At 32.5% G+C, this 22,833-nt stretch overlaps 1 protein-coding gene across 2 annotated transcripts in view; it reads left to right on the top strand.

Moving 5' to 3' along the window:
- Nucleotides 1-21,198, top strand: part of LOC118200822 (glycine receptor subunit alphaZ1-like) — a 77,850-nt gene extending 56,652 nt beyond the window's left edge. For both annotated transcript variants that reach the window (XM_085810069.1, XM_085810068.1), the window contains exons 4-8: nucleotides 133-359; nucleotides 5,862-5,944; nucleotides 7,272-7,415; nucleotides 16,373-16,713; nucleotides 20,607-21,198. In XM_085810069.1, coding sequence (XP_085666195.1) covers nucleotides 133-359; nucleotides 5,862-5,944; nucleotides 7,272-7,415; nucleotides 16,373-16,713; nucleotides 20,607-20,780 — 969 coding nt within the window. In that variant the 3' untranslated portion in view covers nucleotides 20,781-21,198. The remainder of the gene's footprint in view (nucleotides 1-132; nucleotides 360-5,861; nucleotides 5,945-7,271; nucleotides 7,416-16,372; nucleotides 16,714-20,606) is intronic.
- Nucleotides 21,199-22,833: the final 1,635 nt, after the last annotated feature.

The following is a 22,833-nucleotide window of genomic DNA, read 5'->3' as shown; positions in this document are numbered from 1 at the left end:
GACGCCTTTTTTACTATATATAATGATATAATTTACTATATATATTGACAAATGCACTTTTCATACGGCTATTTAGACAAAGCTTACATTTTATTAGACATGACATCTGTGGATAATAATTTGTATTTTTAGTCCTTCATAGCCGATATATTCCTATATAAAACATGGAAAGATTACCGGTTGATATATCCGGCGAATAGAAACATTGAAAAAGTTGCACTTCATCCTGAATGGAGAAAATATCTATGGACACCAGACGTATATTTCCACAACGCTATTGAAGCCAAGGTGCTAAATACCGTAATCCCCTATGTTTTCCTATGGTTGAAAAATGACTCAACTCTTATTTTTGGAGCAAGGTAAGAATGTTTACATTTATTTCTCATTTCGGATAGGTAAAAAAGAATGCTAAATAAACACCTAACAGATTATTTATGAAAGTAATGTAATCTAAAGAAAGATGAAGGTGTATGGAAAGACAATTAATTGAAATAAATTCCAGAACTCGGAAAGTGGCCTCGGAATCGATTGCTATTGCAAAGATCCACATGCAGTTAAGAAGTTCATGTGCATACGCCCTACAGGCTGCAATCTAAAACCGACGCCATAGAGTCAAACCATTAGGAAGTCAGAGACGACATTCTCTAACATTATAGAAAAAATAACTTCCCTAGTATTATCTCCATTTGCCATTACACAAGTCATAACTTTACAACCAACGTTAAAGGGAAAGCGTCAATTTGTAACTTGTCTGTCACCGAAATAGCTCGATTTCAGGATCCGATCCGATCCGAACAAGTATGGCTGGAGTAGTGCGCGAAGCGCGCTGTTTCCAGCTCATGAGGAGAGCCAGTAGGCACATGACGGTAGGAAGTCTGACGTGGTAGGAGTTTTTCAGGAAGATCATCGACCAACGATTCCGTAACACATCTGATATCGTTTTCAGTCATGGCAAATCAGAGGTCTTAAAGTAGAACAGAAAAATTAAAGGGGTGGGACTTATTCAGTCACAAAATGCACCAAACAGAGCAAGTATACAGAACTCGCTGAAATTCTCAACTAGACAGAACTCTCAAAACCTTAATGCTAGCAAGAATCCCCTGTTCGGACAATGAAGATAATTAACTGTATTTATCCTCGTAAGTCCCTTAGCCAGCTAGATATTTATGTTAATGTATATTCTTGATACTCTTAATGCTCATATAGACTAAGCTTTTCTTAGATTACTGATAAATATTTGAAGATAATAAGTATACTAGACCATGCGCTGCGCACCTGTTAGGCGAACATAACTCCGTTTCCTAATAGGTAGTTTATTGTAAATACTTAATAAATACTAATTTAGGAGTCAGACAACAAAAATCAGCGTTATATTTGCAAATTTTCACAGGACTAGTTTCGATGGTTTTACCAAACCATCCGTCTCAGTTGCCAAAGGGTCTGTTGTCTGACTCCTAAATTAGTATTTACTCGGTATGTTATTTTACCTTACTTAATAAATATTTCAAATTCTTTCCGGGTTTTGATTTTTAATTTCTAATCATGTAGATATTTGATTAGTACATGTGTTTTTGCTTTACCTTTTTTTGTACTTTACATCTGTATACTATGTTTTTAGTGCTTGAGAATTTGGAACTCTGTACAGGACTGTATATTGTGAATTATTCATGGGTATACTCGTGCTGTACATAGCTTGATTTTACTATTTGACTCCGCCTGTGACAACTGTGGTGTTTTACACTTCTGTCATCCTATTGTTTCATGTTTGCATATTTCAATCATCACCTCTCAAAGTATTCCTCAGAGTCATCACTGCATCGGGACAAAAGTCTCCACTCTTCTTTCGTCTCCTATTCTTTGGAGCATTCACCTCATCGAACTTCAAAGTCATGGCTCTTTAGGCAAATCTTTATTCAGCAAGTGACGGACCAGTCGGACCATAGGCTTGTATACTTATAATGCATCCATACGTGTGATAAATATGTTACACACCGCTGTTGCAAATGATTATGATCTAGAACATGCAATCAATTCAACTCGTGCGACCAAGACCAGTATCAGCAATTGCTACTACTTGGTTGCACTTACAAAAGCTAATGCAGAACTCTTCTGTTCCCAGACGTTGTATAAGTTAGGTAAATGAGCAAAAGAACAAGATACGGAAATGGAAAGTCAGACACCATTTATCAGTCAGATAAACAAATTTTGAGAGGAAAGAAAACGAAGAGTGGATTATAGACATACTGCGATCTAATGTAATGAAATTGCACAAAGAGTTAAAAACATCTTTCTTAGAAAGCAATTTTGAAAAGCATATGATGTCAATAGCTAATACATTCCAACTACTTTGAAGACAATAATCTGGGAACCGGCGGTAAGAAATCATTTAAATAATTCATGAAAGAGAAAAAGCATTTTCTGCCTAAAAATATCTAGTTTTATTGCATAAATGTTAGCAGGTGTAAGGAAAAGCACTTTAAACAGCAGTTTAGGAAGCAAAGTTTTCCAAATTTAATTTTAGTAATATAGACCAATTAATAACAGCAATTTCAAGTGCGTTTAAGAGAACAGGAATCTCTTCTTTAATACGTTTAATTCAGTTTGCGAAAAGCCATGCAACGAAATCATTTTGACGCAATGTTACAAATGCATGTAAAATATTGTGCTTTTCACTGACTGCTGATGTAAATTCGAAAGAAAGTAGAATGGGAAAAAAGCTGTATTTTGCTATACAAGTAAAATTAAATTTATGTGTCACTTTTTTTTAACAAAAATTATCTAAAGTTTGAACATTTTTTTCTTTCTTCTACATATGCTTTCATATAGCAGCTCAGTGCATTGTGAATCATATAGCTAATCTCAATATATCTTTCCGAGTCTGGTTCATAACATGTATTTTCAGCTTTTCAGTAGCGCTAAATATTTCCTGGAGCTGCCCTGAGTTCATTTCCATTTTGAAAATTTGTGATTTCCATTTTTCTTCATTAGCAAGTTCATAACCATCATATTCAAATGTTGATCGATGCTAACCATCTGCTCGATTATTCTCGATATGACTCAGTACTGCTCAATATTCTCGATGTGAATTCAACAAATACTAAATATTGGCAAAATCAAGCTTTATTGAAACATAATTCATATCCAATGGCTGCAATCCATAGCAAGGATTATTTCCTGGCTATATACAAAATAACCAGTTTGTCGATGAGGTAAATTTCTTTCCATATATCTCTCACACAGACTGGTCTCACATTTTCCTGCAGATAGTAGATCTGTGCTTTGCTATAATCAGCTAAAAAAATTATTTCCTGTCTACGCCTCTCGAATATTTCCAATAGCAATTTGTCCCACCATGGCCGAACAGTCAAAGACTACTGAATACTATTAATCTGTCATGAGTTCGAACGCAAGTGAACCGCCTAGTTACGCAGTAAGTTTTGGAGGCTTTCGGTGCACATAATGTGAATACAAACTAATTCTCTTAGACGTCCTCCACGAAAGCATCCCTTCTCTTAGATAGATAGCCCTTGTGTGCTCTGCCATATCCAAGTAATCTTCAGTCACAGTTTTTATTTGAATGCCTTCTATATTAGAGTACAATACTTGGATTATGGCAAAGCACGCAAGGACTATCTGACTTGGGGAAGATATGTCTTCGCAAAGGAATTTTTAAGGAAAACTTTCTCATATTAACGTTAAGCAAGGAGTACAAACCATGCAAACTCCGATGCAGTCAACCCGTTTGATGGACTGTGGCCCCGGGTCGAACTATCAGTGTTCAGCGGTTTTACTGTACTGCATTGATCTACCACTTTCTTCGAGAAACGGATTAGTGAAAATTTATTATTACTGGCAGTTTGTTTATTCGTAGTTCTGTGACGATATCATTTAAAGGGACTGACTGAATTATGGAATGTTTGAATTTTCCATTAACTTCCCATTTATTGTGAATATACATTTGAAATTTACCTTTGCTAAATTTTTTGGATGACTTTAGATGACATTCTTTGTCAATGGCATTCGCTTTTGCATTATTGTTAAGCTATCAGATGTGGTAAATACTGAAACCGTTTAAACCGTTCTGCTATTCATCGTAGTCCCGTGTCTATAGTTTCAGTGATCCGGGGGCCAAAAAGAATGGAAAATTAAAGAACTTAGCAGTTATGAGTTAATACGAAACACCTGCCAATTAAAAATGAACTTGATAAATTGCAGCAAATTAAATGCACCCAGTACTATCTTCTCATTAAAGTCCCAATTTTAAGAGCACGAATACTTATGCTCTGCTAAGACCGATGCTTCATTTCATTGCAATACTTTGATGCGAAGCCTGACTTTTATTCTTTAACTCTTGAAATTATAAATTTCAATGAATCCAATATTCTTAAAATAACATTTTTTCTTAAAATATTGCTGTACTGAAAATGCGACTGTAAAAGTAGAATATTTTACATTCATACATTCGAGAGAGCGAGAGAGACAAAAGCACATTGAAAATACACAATGCAGCTTATGGTACACTTTGCTATTCCTTTACTTACTGTTAATAGCATACTGTGAGTAATTTATCAGTTATACTTTGTTTTATGTATGTTACATGAGCATCGCGTAGAAGTATATAATTTTCGGTGTTATGTAGTAATTGCAGTATGTCTTGGAACACGTATCCATGATTCACAGGGACACCACTATATTTACTGCAAGTGAATATATTCAATGTTTGATGTAACAATAGAATGAGTTTTAACTATTAATATTTCTGGAAGAGACCTAATGGCAAACTTTTAAAAGCATTTACGAAGAGAAATACGCCAAAGTAAAACTTAATGTTAGGCAAAACTGCAACCTTATTTTCGCGGACACTTCTAATAAAACTGGAAAAGCATTATTAAACTCTAGTAACCTAAATGATGTTTTTAAAATTATTATATAGAACACAACAGTTTTATAAAGATAGTACACAAAAGTTTCCAGCTGTAAGATATGCTGCACCATTTGTTCAGTCTAACTCGAAAAAACTGTGGCTGGCATTTAGGCAACTGTCTTGTTGTGGGAACATATTAATAAGTACCCTTCTGACAAAAACTTTTATCTTCTTTATAAAAAGGCTCAATATTCCCCCTCCTTGCGTTAATGTGCGATTGAAATAGCCGCAATTTTCTTCACGGGTATTTTCAACGGACCGAAGATGAATGAATCTTACTATGGAAAATTAAATGTGTAAAGCCAGAGTCTCATTTCTGCTTCACGGCCCTGGAAACATGGGGATGTCGAGCACCAAGAAGACCTAATTTATAGAAGTTATCACGATATTTTGCCTCAAGTTCCGGTTTCAAATGAAAGACTCTGATGGATTAACATTCACCGGTAGCCAAAGAAAGCATAATTGTACTATGATCTGCTTTTAGCGCACTGAGTCATATATTCCTCATAGAATTCTAAATGTAATGAATACCTTATTATGTATATAATTCGATCCTCAGCTTTCCATTGGATATAAAGAATATTCGTGTAATGCAATTAATATATTTAGTTTAATAAGGGTTCGATGATTCATAATCAAAAGAATTTACTCCTAATTATATAAAAGATTATTGGAATCAGTGCAATATAAGTATAAATTATACATCTTAAGATATACTTTTGATACAGAAATTTCAATTTCAATGCTGAATTTTTGACAATTAAATTACCGTTAAAATAAACTACAGTTATTTTTGATGGATGATTTGGATTTTTTTATAGTTGAAATTGTTAATATTAATTTATAATCGAAAGGAAAAAATTACTAAATAATGAGCATTTAAACATTTTAAATTTTGTTAAAAAAGTGCTTAATATGTTTACTATTTTCTCCTTAGGCTATCTTTAGAGTTTAGCTGTGATATGTTGCTTCATAATTTTCCTCACGACACTCAGACTTGTGACATGATCGTAAAAAGTCGTAAGTGATCCTGCATTTATTACTGTAAGAGAGATAATGTCATATATAGGAATACCTCGCCTTTACAAGCTACTGCTTTCCTAACAGTAATATTTGTAAAGCGTAATTTCGTTTAATAAGTAAAATATTAATTCGAATTTTTTCTTCTGGAGTCTTCATGAATTTTTTCTTCTGGAGCTGTCATGATGTCTGTGAACTAATAATTGATCGTTTTAGTAGAATTTTGGATAGCTTTAATTTTCTTAATTAATTTTTATTATTTTCAACATTCATTATTCGATGATTGATTATTCATTTTTTTAAATAATTAATGATTCGATTTGTTCGCTCAATATTTATAATTCAAAGAATTTTTATTTTTGAGTTTTTTGTAAGCGCAAGATTGAAGAGTGGGGTACAATTGTACCAATACTTGCATTATGTATAATTCTCATTGGTAAGTAACACTGTACGTTTCCAGACTACTCTAAATATTAACTGCTGTAATCGTAAAGGCAGTTAGCCTACCTATCATCACATGTTAACCTCTAAGTAGAGTAGCACCATCTCAGAAAACGGTTTGAAACAAATCATTTTATTCTACTCGTCAGTGTGGCAGTCACGAAATCTATTTAATAACAGAAAATGAAACCTCTGCAGCTTGAGGGGAAAATCACAACAAGTTAGCTGAAATTTCTATATTAAATACAAGGCAAAACCCGCCTACAAGCTTTGGCTCATACCCTCAGACTTTCACGAGCAACTATGGTTATTAAAGCTAAAACCGAATTAAGTAATTCGCTTGCATTGAAAAGTAATAGAGTGGCGGTTGGGGATAGCTGCCAAAGGCTCCCCCTCGAACATAAAACTCTACGCATTAACTAACTAACATTAACTAATCAGCATCTGGGTGGAAGCCAAAAAAAAGTAGACAAGAAAGCACAGCCTAAATAATGTATTCACACGTCTTGAAAAAATTATTACCCATTATTCCTTACCTAAACCAAATTCCTCACACTAGAAGTATTACACAGGTTTCATTTCTAAATTAATAGATGCTTTTAGATCCTAGTATGTTCATCATTTCGCAATGAGCTAAACGAACTATCTTAAAGCTAGAACGCCTTCGGCAGCTTTGTCAATAAAAAATTAATTAATTTGTTACTAATAGATTAACTCCTATTTCTTCTCCCCATTGAAATTAGTTTATTACTAAACTAACAATGTTTTCTCACATTATAAACAGTTTTTTTTATAATACAATAGTATAATTCGTACCTTAATTATTTATTTAATTAGTAATTTATTTATTTAAATTTTATTATTTGTCGTTAATTTATTTATTTAGTAACCCACACTCTTTCTGATATGAATTTGCACTGGAATGAGAAGGATTCCATATCCGTGGGAGATTATATTATTTTGCCACAGTTCGAGTTCTCCACTCCTGTTCCTGCAACCTGTCAAGAAATTCATCAAATGGGGAAACATGGTGAGCTAACGCAAATACTTTAATTTCTTACTTTCTATCTTACTTCATAATCAACGGTAAAATTTTGTCACTGTTCCTTTTATAAAAGCCGATGAATGTCATCCAGTTGTTTTATGTGTTCATCATATGGATCTCAAAAGTTTGCAGAGATTAGTTTTATTTACGTCCATTTGAAGCCATTCGTTAAAAATTTTGCAGCTTCAATGGTACTTGGATATCACCTTGAATGACCCTTTTCCTCTTTTGGGAGCGCCGGTCGTCCCATATTTAGAGTTTAACTATGCTAATTTCATCATGTGGCTTGATTTCACAAGAACCGAAAAAAATTTAAAAGCTTGAGCCTTTGCAAAAATTATTTTTTCAAATTATATTGAGAAAAGTATTCAAAAGTTCTAATTATGTACTTCATTTTCTAATTTCCATTTGCAAAAATCTAATAAAGGGAAGTGTGCATTTAAAAACTGTAATCTTAAGTTACGCTGCTTTCAGATTTTGCTTTAATTCAAAACTTTAAAATAAAAGTATGGATTTTTAATTTTACCTCATTATTGTTTCCGTATGAAAGATCCGACGACTTCGTGATTCGAACCGCTTTAAATTTCGGATTCGATAAAATTTAGGATTCGTCCTACTTCTACTATAAATATTAAAATATGACCAGACTAGAAAAGAAATATGCCTAGTTTGAAAAACTTCAAAATTCTCATTTCTCAAAAACTGTTTTCTTAATTTTCAATTCTTAAAATTCAAATTCAAATTCTTTCTTGCCTAATTTGAAATGAAATTAGGCAAGAAAGGGGCCTTAGTTTGCATAGATCTATCAATTTCGATGGCGATCAGAGTCACCTGCGTCTAATCCAAATTAAGGTACATAATTTTAAATTAAAATGCCGTGTTTAGGCTGGATAAAAAACTAAATTTTGAATTAAAATAAAATTTAGACTAAATAGGAGCAAAATGAAACCTCCATGAAGGTTTCTTTTTAGTATTATTTATGAATAAAACAAATAACAATTAAAACAAATCTGTAATAGAAAGAAAATATCATTCATCAATATTTTCAGTAGTACTCTGTAATTCTTTTTAACATTCAAGGGTTCAAGAAGATTTAAATCAAAAATGCATCTCTTCATATTAGTACTTTAAAAAGAGTCACTTCCAGTTTTAAATAAACAATATTCTTGCACTTAGAAACTCAAGTTATATAAATCTTTTCTTCTTCTAAATCCCTAAAAGAAATTTTATGAGCTAAATTCAGTCTGCTGGTGTTGTTCTGGAGATATGCCAAAACTTGGTTTTTTAGCACATCTCTGGCAATAGTGTTTAGCTAATTAATTTTGTATTTTTCTAATAATTTACACAGGTTTTCCTAAACAGCTTTTACGTATAAAATAAAAATCAGTTCCCCGTTTTCTTAAATATTGATTAATTCATAGCGTAAATGTGTGCTTACTTCATTTATGAAAGTAAAACTTACACTGCAAAAATAATAACATTCATTGCATAGAACTCTATTTTAGATTTCAAGATAGCAAGTGTATAAACTGTGCGGCTGCCTCAGAAAAGGGTATATTTTATTTCATAGTGAAGATAAGCTTTAAAAGACGAAAATATTTTATACAAAATATAATTTATTTTGAAGAATAAATATTTATGGCTATTAAGAGTGCAATATAGTAGAAATATTGCTCGTGTACATTTTTGAAATTATTCAGTTCATTAATTACTGAATGAAAATTATGCAACAACAACCAAATTTTTTATATGCAATATTAGATTTGTAATATTGTAGACCTTCATTATTTTTTACATAAAAACTTGATATTTTATTAAATCATATTATTTACATAATATAATGTTTACATCATTTTTACTAACAGTGGAATTTAAATGACCGCAAACAAGCATTTTGCTATTCATAAAACCTCCTGTTATGTTCGCATTTATGTAGATTATTTTCTGATGCCTTACCCTCATTTATACGATCTGCCTCATTTTAGGCTGATATTGGTTCCACTGTATACAGAAGTATTTCTACTTTTGCAAATCATCTGTAAGACTCATTATAATATTACCAAGCCCATGTAATCATAGGCCGAGATCTTATTATTTTCGTCAGTCAGCTCATGAATTAATTAACATATTTTGCTTTTACGAAATTATATTTTGTTCTTCTTCATGAGTTGATGAATTAGATGCAGTTTGTTTACTACTCTATCCAGTCCCCCAAAATGGGAGCTCTTTCACTTTTTATAAACCAGTGAGGACAGAACTAAAACTAGGCTTAGTTCTGTTCTTAGTTAACTAGGCTAAAATATGCCTAGTTTGAAAAACTTCAAAACTCTCTTTTCTCAAAAAATTTTTTCTTAATTTTCAATTCTTAAAATTCAAATTCAAATTCTTTCTTGCCTAATTTGAAATGAAATTAGAATGGTGGAAAAACTGAAATGGTGGAAATGCAGCAACCAAGGCCAGTTTTACAATTTTATTTACTCAGGGACTTTTCAAACTTTGCATAAATGTAAACATATCTATGCTTTTATTTACAATTATATTTGATTCATCCCTCGACTCCTGCCACTTACTAAAACTGCATTTAACATTAAAAAAAAATTGTCAGCTATATAGATGTTCAGTTTCAGTAATAAAAATTTGATTTTTATTTTCATTTCTTTTCTGACACGCACACATACACACACACACACATATATATATATACTTAAAACATGTTTAACTATCATTTATTTTACTTGCCTTTTAATTCAGGCATTTGTGCACGTTTCATTTCTAATGGAGGAACGACAATATTTGCAAGACAGTACTAGCGCTTTAAAAATTAAATTATTTTGAAAGTAACTTTTAAATAAGAATAAATTGTAGCATATAGGTATATTTTCTTTAACTATTCTGAATATGCTAACTTTAAGAATGTGTATTGAACATAAAAGATTTTAAGAGTGAAATAATTTTCTTTGTCAACATCAAGGCCCTTTTTTTTCCCAATCAAGGCTCCTTTTCATCCAATCTAAATACTTGCTGGTTAAGAATTCGTTGGAAATTGCAATGGAACTCATTTGACCATTTAGCTATCTCATTATTGAGAGCATTATCCAAGGTACATGACAAAGAGCGACTGATATTACACTCACAAAAAAGGAAAAAGGCAATACACATACAGCCAAACCTTACACAGATTGCAAATCTACACGCTTGATTTTCTGTTCAGCAATCAACCTCCATTAACTGTCATATCATAAAGGCCAGTTTAGTGTCAGCTAATACCATTTCCATTCTGAATCCTATACGTGTAATAAATAGCATATTTTCAAGATACTTCCCAGTTAATTCATATTTATTCTAATATTTCAATAAGTTATTATTAAAGATCTCAATGTATATAATTTCAAATCTCAATAAAGGCTGATCAGCGGCCAAGCGATGAAGTCCTTGAACCCTAGTAGTTCGGTTCGAGGTTCGAATCCCGCGAGCAGTCCTCCGTGAAAGCATTCCTCCCCTTGGACAAATAGCTTTCAAGGCTTTGCCGTAACCAAATAAGCCAAACTAAATCTCAATAGATAATATTTTCACTTTGAAATATCTATATTTAATACAAGCATTGGCACGCCTGATGTTGATTCATTTAGCAGTTTTCATGGTGAGTTACCCAGTTGGCAGGTTAGTTGAGGGATAGTACTCAAGAAACGGATCTCTTAGAGATGGTGTAGACCTAGCTCAAAGGGAAATTTTTGCTCTTCAAGCATATTTCATACAAATAGAAATTAAGTTTACTTGGTTTAATTTCAACCATATTTCTCACATAATGAAGACATATTATTATATCCCTCTAATATTATATTTCATAATATATCTATAAATGCATTCAGTTCTACCAAGCATTCAATAATTTTTCTTAATATTGGATTTAATTATACTTCAAGTATAAATAAAATATCATGTTCATAAAAGACATTAGCCACTCTTTTCTCTATTCTTTACATTTAATAGTAAAATGGCAAAGAGTATTATTATCTGTTGTGAATAAATGAGACCTAGCAACAATAATAATGAAAAGAGAAATCTAGTTAAGTGTCAAAAGTATAAAATATCAGAGGCATTTTACTCATGAATCAGAGGCATTTTACTCATTTTACTCATGAATTTTACTCAACTTTTAGATAAGTCAACTTCATTAAGTACAGTATGCAGTATCTTTAATGCGCGTTCTGGATATTTACTAAAATTTCAGTATGTATAATTTGTATTACGAGTCTCTGTATATTTAATGCATTATATGACAATAATAGATATTTTTAAAAAACGATTTAACGCGTTTTTTATATGAGCAGAACCATTTTACTTGGTGTAAACGCAATCACATAACTTACATTAAGTGGCCTATATTTATCACTTGATATTTTTGTTCTCTTTCATGCATCCTCTAAGAGTATGTTCACATTAGCAAATCAAAAGAAAATTCTCAACCCGATTGATTTTATTTTATTTTACAGCGATTCTGAAAACGTATTATGCACTCTTATATTTATATTTAATATTTAACATTATCATCATATGTAAAAAATATTGTAACAGTAGGGAACAGGCTACGCCGTTATGCAATGCACTAGAAATCCTGAGAATTTTACAGAATGTAAACAAACTTCTAGCCTTGTGGGCGGAGTTACAATCTACTTTATCTCTCAATGGCTAATCTTACTTTTAACTGCTCTGGAAAACACCCATCGTCCTATTGTGGGTGCCCTGCATTCTCAAAAAATAAACCAGCAAACAAAAAGTGCAGTAAAACCTGGACTTAGCTTCGCACAGGCAATGAGGTCAAACTCTCGTGAACAACCTGATGATAAGGTAGAGGACAAAAGTCCTAAAAGCCCCTCAAATGCTGAATTTCCCCAGCTTGTTAATAAAAATGCAAATGTGAATAATAAACAAAATGATAACTTCTTTAATGCTAACTTAAAAAGTTCTAGTAATTCTGAGATATTTGAATTTTTCAAATGTTTGAAAGAAATTCATGGAATAATTGGACATAATAACATCAGCAAGATGACTCAGATATTTAAGAAATATGTCCCAAAATTAAAAGCTCACGCGGATAATGTTGATAGGCCTTTTTGTATATTTTGAAATGTTGTCAGAAATTAATGATTAGTGCAATTAATTCTGTGGAAAATATCTCATTAGCAACATGGAACTCACATGGCTTATCCGCTAAATTTAACGAACTTAGGAATTTTGTAAAGGGGTGCTCCCCAGATATTATCTTCCTACAAGAAATCATGCTTAGCCCACAACAAAGTCTCAAAATGTGCAACTACGAAAGTTATAGAATTGACAGACCAAGGAGACCTGGCAGAATTTCTGGTGGAATGCTCCATCGCGCACTTCGAAACTACATTACCACAGCTTTCGGCCATTGAGGCTCTAGCTATCACAATCATACCCCACACTCAACGAACAATCACTTTTGTCTCCATCTATCTACCCGCAGCAAGAGCACAAAAGAATGTTTTTGCTGATTTAGAGGCTATATCCAAGTTAAATACACGTATTATTATCGGTGGAGACTTTAATACACAGCCCAGAAACTGGAACTGCAATAAATGTAGCAAATACGGATGCATAGTAAACAATTTCGCCAATAAGGCCAACTTAAAAATTACAGCTCCGACGCACCCAACATGCTATAACCCTGATAATGTCATCATTGACTTCTTCCTACTAAAGAATATCAATGCTCCCACTAAAACTGAGAGCTTATGTGAATTGTCATCTGATCACAATCCCGTAATTATGAAAGTTAACATCAGTGGTTATAGCACACCACACAAAAGAGCCCTTGTTACTAACTGGGTAAATTATGCCAAAGCTCTAAACAAAACACAGTGCACTTTACCGACGGCACAGAGTGCGGATGAGTTAGACGCAGTAGTAGAAAACTTCACCAATACTCTCAAAAATGCATTAAAAAAATAGTAGCAAAGAAGTACCATTAGAACAGAGAGCAAGAGATCCTGAAATCAGAAAATTAGTTAAAGAGAGAAATCGTGCAAGGAAAAGATGGCAGAGAAGTCGCTGCCCGATAAAAGAATTATGAATGAATTACACCAGAAAGTCAGGCAATACACTAACCTTCATGCACAAAACGAGTGGTTTAGATATTTGGAAAGCCTATCATATGATGATAATTCTATCTGGAAAGCAGTTTCCAAATATAAAGGTGCTACACTAATATTCCGCCCCTTAACGGCCCAAACGGGATCGCATACACAGAAACTGAGAAAGCTGAGTCACTAGCTGATAACTACGCTACTCAGTTTTGCATTAACTATATTTCAGACCCAGACACAGAACGCACAGTTAGTTACACGAACAATTTATATTTTTCACAACCACACACGGACAACATTCGTCTAGCTAAGCCGTCTGAAGTAATTCGATATATCGAGGAAAGGAAAATAAAGAAAAGCCCTGGAATCGATGGAGTGAGCAATAAAATGATACGTGAAATGGGTCACGTGACGCTCTTCAAATTTACTAGAATTATCAACTTGATCTTAACACTTCGTTACTTCCCAAAGAGCTGGAAAACTGCCGTGGTAGTGCCAATTCAGAAGCCATCTAAACCTGCTAATAACCCAACCTCCTACAGACCTGCGAGTTTCTTATCCACATTAAGCAAAATAACTGAAGCGGCCATTTAACGAATGCATCCTGGAACACATCAATATTAACAAGATCCTAATACTGCAACAACACGGATTAAGAAGAAAGCATTCTACAGTGCACCAGCTGTACACGGTGACAGAGTTCATCGCTGAAGGTTTCAAAGAAAAAGAGAGCACTGGAGCTCTTTTTCTCGATATATCGAAGGCATTCGACCGAGTTTGGCTAGACGGTTTACTTTACAAACTAATTTCCCTGGGTTTCCCGGCGTACATCATAAACATCACTAAATCTTATCTCTATGAGAGGCAGTTTGTCGTTCGCTATAAAAATACCTATTCCACGCAGAGAAACATACTTGCAGGGGTCCCTCAGAGGTGTCTGACAAGTCCTATTTACTTTCTATTATATGCGAACAACATACCACATACCCCCCATACACTACTCTTGCCATGTATGCTGACGACACGACGATCCTTTCAAAAAATGCATCGCTAAACCACGTAGTACAAGCATTACAAATAATACATACATACACTTGAAGCCTGGCTTAAAAAAAATGGAAGATACAAATAAATGTGGATAAATCAGTTGCAGTTTTATTCACAAGAAAAAGAAAGATCGATCACTGTATTAAAATGTATGATACAGTCATTCCGTGGGCTACGCAAGTAAAATACCTAGGTGTTATGTTGGATAGGAGCTTAACATAGAGGCCCTACACTACACAAGTAATTCATAAATTCCGAGCTGCTAAACAAAACCTTACCCCCTTAATTTTTTGGAACTCGGTTTTATCTCTAGACAATAAATTGCTTCTTTACAAAGCGATATTGCGTTCCATTATAACCTATGCCTGTCCTGTTTGGGGCTTTGCCAGTACAGTACATATGAAAAAAATTCCAAGTTTTGTAGAATGTTACTCTTAGGCAGATAACCAAGAGTCACTGGTTTATTAGAAATGCAGACATTCACAATGAGCATAAAGTTCTAGAAATTAAACAATTCATGGCCAAAATTGACAGAAAATTCTTTAAGAACATCCACAAGGTTGAGAATGAAAGCATTCCATTACTTAGCTATGATTACAACGCAATTAATAACGCCAGAAGGCCATGAGCACTTTTGAGGGCATTAAAATTATGTTTATGCTGAATTTTACTTATATTTTTACATACTCAGGAAATTTAGTCTCATAATATGTCTTACAGCTTTCTTTTTAATTGTAATTTCTTATTATTGAATATGTATTTAAATTTAATGCTTTTACTTAGAAAAATTTGTAATTCCTAGCAGTAGATATGAATGAGATATCGTAAACCCCTCCCCCTTTTCGGCTCGACCAACCCTCTAAAAGTATGGCTCTGAACCCCGCCCCCTCCCTTATGCTTGCCAATAGCGTTTGTTTGCGCCGCACTTTCTCTTCCAACTTAGCACTCCCACCACATGAATCCATCTCAGTCAACCCTTACAAATTCTTTGGTTAGACGGAGGACACCGAAGGCAGAGGTTCGCACTCCAGAAAGCAAAGAAGTAACTAACTCTTCGACGGTAAAGTGAATTTTTCCACAGCAGCCAGTTGCAGCTATCATCTAACTGTTTCACGCATCAGCTATGTCTATTCCAATGCTAATATTGCTCTATTTTTTCAATTAATTATGAGATAAGTTACTCATCTAACTTCTACAGCTCATCGCTATAATTGCTTTAGGATTTACATGACATTATTGATTTTAGGACTATTTTACAAAAGTTTTAGGACTCTCATGATATGCTATGCAAAATTAAAGATATGCACACCATCTTACGTTGCTATACACAGGGTAGGAATGTGTTCGAAGAACCTGACTGCCTCACTTAAGATATATCTTACTTTAAATTCTCAATGGCTAATTTCGAGAGGTTGTCCTAGCACTGGACAGTTTGATTATATGTCGTCGGAGCTTCATTATGAAGCTATGCTTTGGACCTGCCAAAAAGTAATGTTTTGCATGCGAATACTTACCAAACGTTACGATTATGTTTCCAGTACACTTTCGTTACATTTCATTCTGAATATGCTTTGTCAAAGTCCCCGAAATTTAGTTTTACTAAAATTTTCTTTTCCCTTCAATCTGAGTTTTTTACGACAAAATATTTATTTGACGTTACTCATCTACGAGTGTTAAAAAAAAATTAGAAGTAGAATTTTTTTATTTTTTTTATTTTATTTTATTTTTTTTTTTTTTTTTTTGTGTGTGTGTGTGTTAAATATTCACGTCTGTTTATATACTTAGGAAAATTTGCTTGTCTTCGTGGAGTGATACAACTTACAAGACGATCTGGCTATTATGTCATCAATATCTACATCCCAACTATATTAATTGTTTTCATGTCCATGCTGACTTTCTGGATACCCGTCGATGCAGTTCCGGGCAGAGTGACATTGGGAGTGACCTCTTTGTTGACTATCATCACTAAACAATATCAAGCTTCTCTTCCTAGTGTTTCTTACATTGTGGCGTTAAACATATGGCTCTCCGTCTGCATCGGATTTGTGTTTGGGGGCCTCCTCGAATATGCTGCGGTAGTCGCACTCCTTAATCATCAAAAAAGAATCATGCCAAATGCGGCTAAAGTAAGCTTGTTTATTTTGTCTTAGTCATGCATTTATTAGCCATTTTCGGTTAAGAATACTTCGAGAAATTTCACACTTTATTTCCATCATTTAATTAGATATTCATCAAACATTTTAATGCAAGCATACTTAAAAATAAAACGATATTTTAGATTAGGAATTCATATATCACTTCTGTATGAAATGTTAAAATATTTGAAAATGCGAATGAAGTTAATAATGAAGTAAAATAATAGAATTAGTAATGGTACGACTATTACAGAATGAGAAATTGTAGAATAGGCAAATTAAAATAGAACTATAAAATAGAGACTAAGTCAGGAGTATTCAACGAACTGGATATGAATAATAATTAACGATTATAAAATAAAATGTTTAATTAGAAACTATTAGTACGTTTAAGAACTTTAAACATGAGCGAAATAACAAAATAAGTAAAATCAGAAGCATTATTGCGATCGAAATTATGAAAAATGAGTTAAAATTCAGAGCGTGTTGCAAACTAAAAAGGAAAAAAATGTCAAAAATCATAAAAAACCTTACATCCAAAATTAAGTTAATGTGTGCGATGAGAAAATATAACAAACACGTTAAAATTTACGAAGATTAAAATGTACGAAAGTAGTTAAAAAATAAACGGAATTCATGTATATTTCGTGAAATTATAGCAAATTATTTAAAATTCAGAGTATAATGGAAATTACAAACACTAAAAGATTGCGAAAAAAGTTAAAAATTACGTTAAAAAGTTACAAATTACGTCGTATATGATCAAAAAATATAAGTAGCGAGTTAAAATTACCGGTATATTGAAAATTACAAAATTTAAAACGCATGAAAGTAGTTAAAAATTAAGTGAAAGTCAAGTATATATGTGGAATATAACAAAGCAGTTAAAATTAATAATATGTTAGAAATTGCAAGCGTTAAAAAGTAGGTAAGAACTTAGAAACTTTTACATCTAAAATTAAGTAAAGGTTATGTATATCGTTGTGTTCTACAGGTTCGTGTATTTGGAGTAATTAATGATAACACTTGATGAAAATCAAAACACAATTTCTTCGCCAATATTACACAGGACAATTCCAAAGACACGTTTACAGTCGTCGAAAAACTACGACAAACACGTTTAAACAATCAGCAAACACCGCCTTCAGGCTATAATGGTGAAGACATCTTCACGGCAAAGCACTAGAGTACAGCTCCTGACTCGGTCGATCGTTCTCAAGCTAATATCTGAACTCAAGACACTATACTCTCTGAACTCAAGATATACTACACTCTACTACTACTAATTCCTAGGACAGGCAGGGTATATATAACTTTAATCTACCTTCGAGAACTTTCCCGAGGAAAACTGCTAAGAATGCGTTCTAGAATGTTCTCGCTTCGTCTATGGCATATCGCCAATTTTGTCGTCAAATATTTCTAAATCAGTTATTTCGCACCAAAACTGGCAACCTTGCGTTTCCCTGCCACTTTCTGGCAAACCTACCCCCCCCCGCTTTGCGGAGAAGCTATCTTACTGCAGCTGGGCATTTCGCAACAATATGGTCAGAAAATATAGGAAGTTAATTAAAATTAAGAGTATATTGGAATCAAAGAAGGTTAAAATGCATTTAAAATTTAAAAATTATATCTAAAATTAAATAAAGGTCATGTAAATGGTCAGAAAGTATAGGAATTAATTCAGAATTATGAATGTTAAACTATATGAAAGGAATTAAAAATTATATAAATGTCGTATATGTTGTGAAAATATAATAAACTATTTAAAATTTAGAGTACGTTAAAATCTGCAAAGGGCAGAATGTACGAAAGAAGTTAAAAATTATATCTAAATTTAAGTACTATAATAAGTTAAAAACGCATAGCTGAATAACTGCACTGGTAAAATTAAAAAAAAAGAGTTAAAATAAAAACTACTGCTTAAAAGGTACGCAAAAAATTGTGTGTAAAATGAAAATAATGCTATTAAGATTACAAAAATATAAGTGTGGTATTATAAACAGAAGATTTAACGTAAATTTCAGAGTATGCAGGAAATTAAAAGGCTTAAAATGCATCGTAAAATTTAAAAATTTACATCTAAAATTAAGGCCTTATGTATCGATCGTTAAATTCGAAAATAAGCGCCGTTAAGTGTACATAGGAATTAACAATTATACATGTATTAAAATAACTCGAATACGAAGAAAAATACAAAGACTAAAAGTCCTAAAATTAAAGGAAACTACCACTGTAAAATTAATAAAAGATAATCTTTTATCAAATTGGTACGCTTAAAGTTAAGGTAATTATTGCCGGAAAATAAATAAAAGATAATCTGTTATCAAATTTTCACGCTTATCTCGGTCCTTCCCCCTTGTTAGTTGGTTTGCATCGCATACCGCTTGGGCGCTCCGGCTGCGCGTTTGCACCGCATATCGTCTCCTGGCCGTGGACTCTCATTTTACTACTACTTACTTTTATCTTCGGAAACGTCGTATCCTGTAATAAATAAAAGGATACAACATGAGACATTTGGCCTGAAAGGCCATTATATATCATAGACTATTTCGAAAGTCTGGATTGTAAAATTCACTTTTATTTCCGAACTAAAATAGGAATGAAAGAAATTACCAAAGAATGTGTTTGAGTTGAAATAAAATGCCGAATAACGATTATTAAGGAGTTAGAATAACAAGAACCAGTCATCGCAACCGGATTTTCTCACAGGCCTCTAGAATTGTAATACAAGTCCTGAATGTTGAATCTTGAATTCTTGAATTGCCTCAATGTTTTGCCATATCTATGAACTCACTTCGGGATAGATAGTTTTAAGTACAGGACATAAAGTTACATGACATCAAGCAGTTTTAAGTACATGACATAATTAGCTCATTTCCTAACACTTTTTTTCTAAAATTCGAACTTCACCGTCATTAATCGTAATTCACATTAACGTTTAAGTTATATGTGACAGTTAATATTTAATATTGTGACATATTATTGATTGGTTTGGATAACAGTTCACAAAACTCTTCGTTCCAGAATTTAATATATTTTATAATATATTATAATATATTTGAGGTGTAGTTAGACGTAGTAATATTTCAATGCAAAATGCCATTATTCATGCCTAGTAAATTTTAAAATTTAGTTATTCTGAAACAGGCACATCGAATAATAATAAAATAAATAAACTCAAACTGTTACCTCGAGCTTTCTATATACAAACGTAAGATTCTGTATCATACTATTTAATCCCACTAAAGAAAATTCACTGTGTTCTTGGACTCTGCTTGAGTGCTTCTTCTGATTTTTTAAGCACCATTATTTGTAAAAATACAAGAAAGTTCATAAGTTAAATGCAAATATTGCTCCGCAGCCGTCACTTTACTACATAAGTCCTGAAGCACTTTTAAAAAACTGAACTGATTTTTATTAAAAGTTGAAAATTAAAATGTTCGCATTAAAAAAAATTATGCCACAAATTGAATCTTCAAATTTTAACTCTTTTTCCTTTTTATTATTATTGTTATTATCGTGTATTCAGATAATTCCCTGTAATTAATCTTAAAAAACAATAAACTAGTAAACCATCTGAATAATCAATTTGTAACTTGAGTGATTTGAAATTTTTAAACTTAAAACAATTTCGATTACTTCACAGAATTCAATTCTTTGAATTCATTACATTATTAGGCATTCCCACAAATGACCGTTTTTTCGAAAGGTAGCATTTCTGATCTTGCAGCAGCTTCAATATATTTTTTCTGAATCAAAATTTCCCTATTTAATTTACCATTATTGAAACTTTTTTCTGTACTGCCACTCAATTCTTAAAACCAATATTACATATTACTTTAAAATAAGACAAAATTGAAATTTAATTCTGTTTAATTTTTCAGGGTACATCACAAGGATCGGCATCGCACGGTGGCGATTGCGAATATCTGAAGAATGCATTTTTTGCTCGGTTAGAGAAGATAGAAGTCCATAACATTGATCGGGTTTGTCGTATAGCATTTCCTGCTGTATTTTGCCTGCACTGCATAATTTACTGGATTGTTTATGCCAATTGATTAGAACTGAAATGAAAACGACAGCCACCATACTTTCTCAGTGTCTTCGATAATTAACAAATCTAAATTTAATGCAGCCAAACTTGATACTACATTCGAATCCTACTATAGCGAATCCCACTTATAGTGAATGCCAGATGTAACGAACTTCTTCGTCTCGTCCAGTTTCCTACACACTATTAAGCCCCATTTCCATTAGTGAGGTGCTAACGCGTAGCGTCATTGGGAGAAACGCATTCGAGACGGATGGCCGTTCACACTTCTGCATTGGGTTTGCGCTTATAGAAGTTCGGTGGTTAATTGTATTTACTACCATCAGATGTCTCTGTGTTTAACTTTCGGGATTTGGACCCTTAAGATACTCAAATTCAATTTTATTTCTCCTTGTGAATTGTGAAAGTAAACTATTCTAGACGTTTTTAGATTAGTAAGTTATAAAGCACATTATGAACCTCTGTAACTGCACAGAAATCTCTCTGCGTTCATGGAAGGCCTTAAATGTTTAAGAAATATTATATAATTAAAACTAAATTATACAGTTAATTCAAATAGAAAAAGTTAAATACATATTTAAAAATAGCTGTTACTTTAAAAATACAGAGCAATTGTAACGTAAAATTCTCAATACTTGCAATGAATTTGCTGTGCTTTTTCAGTGTATACTATTAACTGCCATGTGAGATTGTATATTTTAAAAATATGCCTAAATTTTGAGGCTAAACAGACAATATGTAACATAAAATTTCAGCTATAAGTCCTTAAACCTCAACTTTACACTACAAATCTGAAATCGAAGAAGAATATGTAGCCTAATTTTAGCATCAAATTCTTCAGTGTCACAGCAGGATAAGTTATTGGAAAACTCATTTATATATAAAATACACTATGCGGAATCGTATTTGATGTATAATCCATAAAATATTATTTTTAATTTATAAATTTTAAATTCATAACCTTTTTCAAGTTATAAAGATAAGCTTTTCTCTTATTATACATATATATTTTAAGGAACATCTGTGCATAATAAATTTTCACAAGTGTTTCTGCAGTGATTTAAAAAATCCATTATCTACGATATAAATAAAATATCCGAAAAATCATTGCACATATATGTACATTCACTTAAAAGTCAAACGAAAACATATAAAGTACCCTTTAAATTATTCTTATGTTATTAGTCTCAAAATAAAGTTTTTAGGGGAAGATTAAAATAAATAAATTAAAATGTAGCTAAACTACTTGATTAATGCATATAATAAGTAACAGAGCTAAGAAAATTGCAGACAGAGTAGGAAAGTAGTACTGAATACGAACTCACGATCCCAGAGATCACTCCCTACCTCCACGCTATTGTTACACTACAATAGCGTAGCCTGTTTAAAATTGGCCTATATAAGATTACATAAATAAGTTGTTAAACTAATTTTTTGGCTCCATTTCAATGTGCTATCATCTAAAAAATTCATTGTAGTTTAGTTTTGAGCTTCTACTGCATTTCCTACAAAAAAAGGGGGCGGAAAGGAAAATAAAAAAGGGGAAAAAAGATTTTTTAAACGGCGTTTTTAATTGAAGTTAGATAGACTGTTAAAAATATGTTCAAAACAAAAGATACTCTTGGAAATAAGTGTAAACTAAAAAGTTAATTTATAAAGAGAGAAATGCAAATTTAGCATGCTATTTAATGCAGTAGAATAATTAAAAGACTATCAAATTTAATTTCCAAAGCACGTTATTAACTTTTTAACTTTTTAAAAAAAAAAAACCCTGCTAATGCAGTATCTCATTTGCTATAGCAGTTTGAGATAAGCAGAAATTCATTTTCTTTAAAAGTAATGCATACGCATACAGAACTAAGTCTGGGAAATGATTGCCAGGGAAAATTTTGCTAATTTTTTTCATGGACTTCAGTTATAGTTTTTGTACCTGAATTTCTTCGCACTGACTGATTCTTTCTTTAACCGAACTAGCACTCTGTTGTATAGCTGTTGTCTCTTTTATAAAACCAAATTCAGTCGATTTCTGTGCTTTTGAATATGCAGATTTCTCGCTATAA

Source organism: Stegodyphus dumicola, chromosome X2 (genome assembly GCF_044657685.1).
Source record: "Stegodyphus dumicola isolate Sdum_Otavi_A_Nest chromosome X2, ASM4465768v1".
NCBI classification, from domain to species: domain Eukaryota; kingdom Metazoa; phylum Arthropoda; class Arachnida; order Araneae; family Eresidae; genus Stegodyphus; species Stegodyphus dumicola.
Note: the sequence above shows the minus strand (reverse complement) of the source record. Positions and strands in the feature narration are given on the sequence as shown.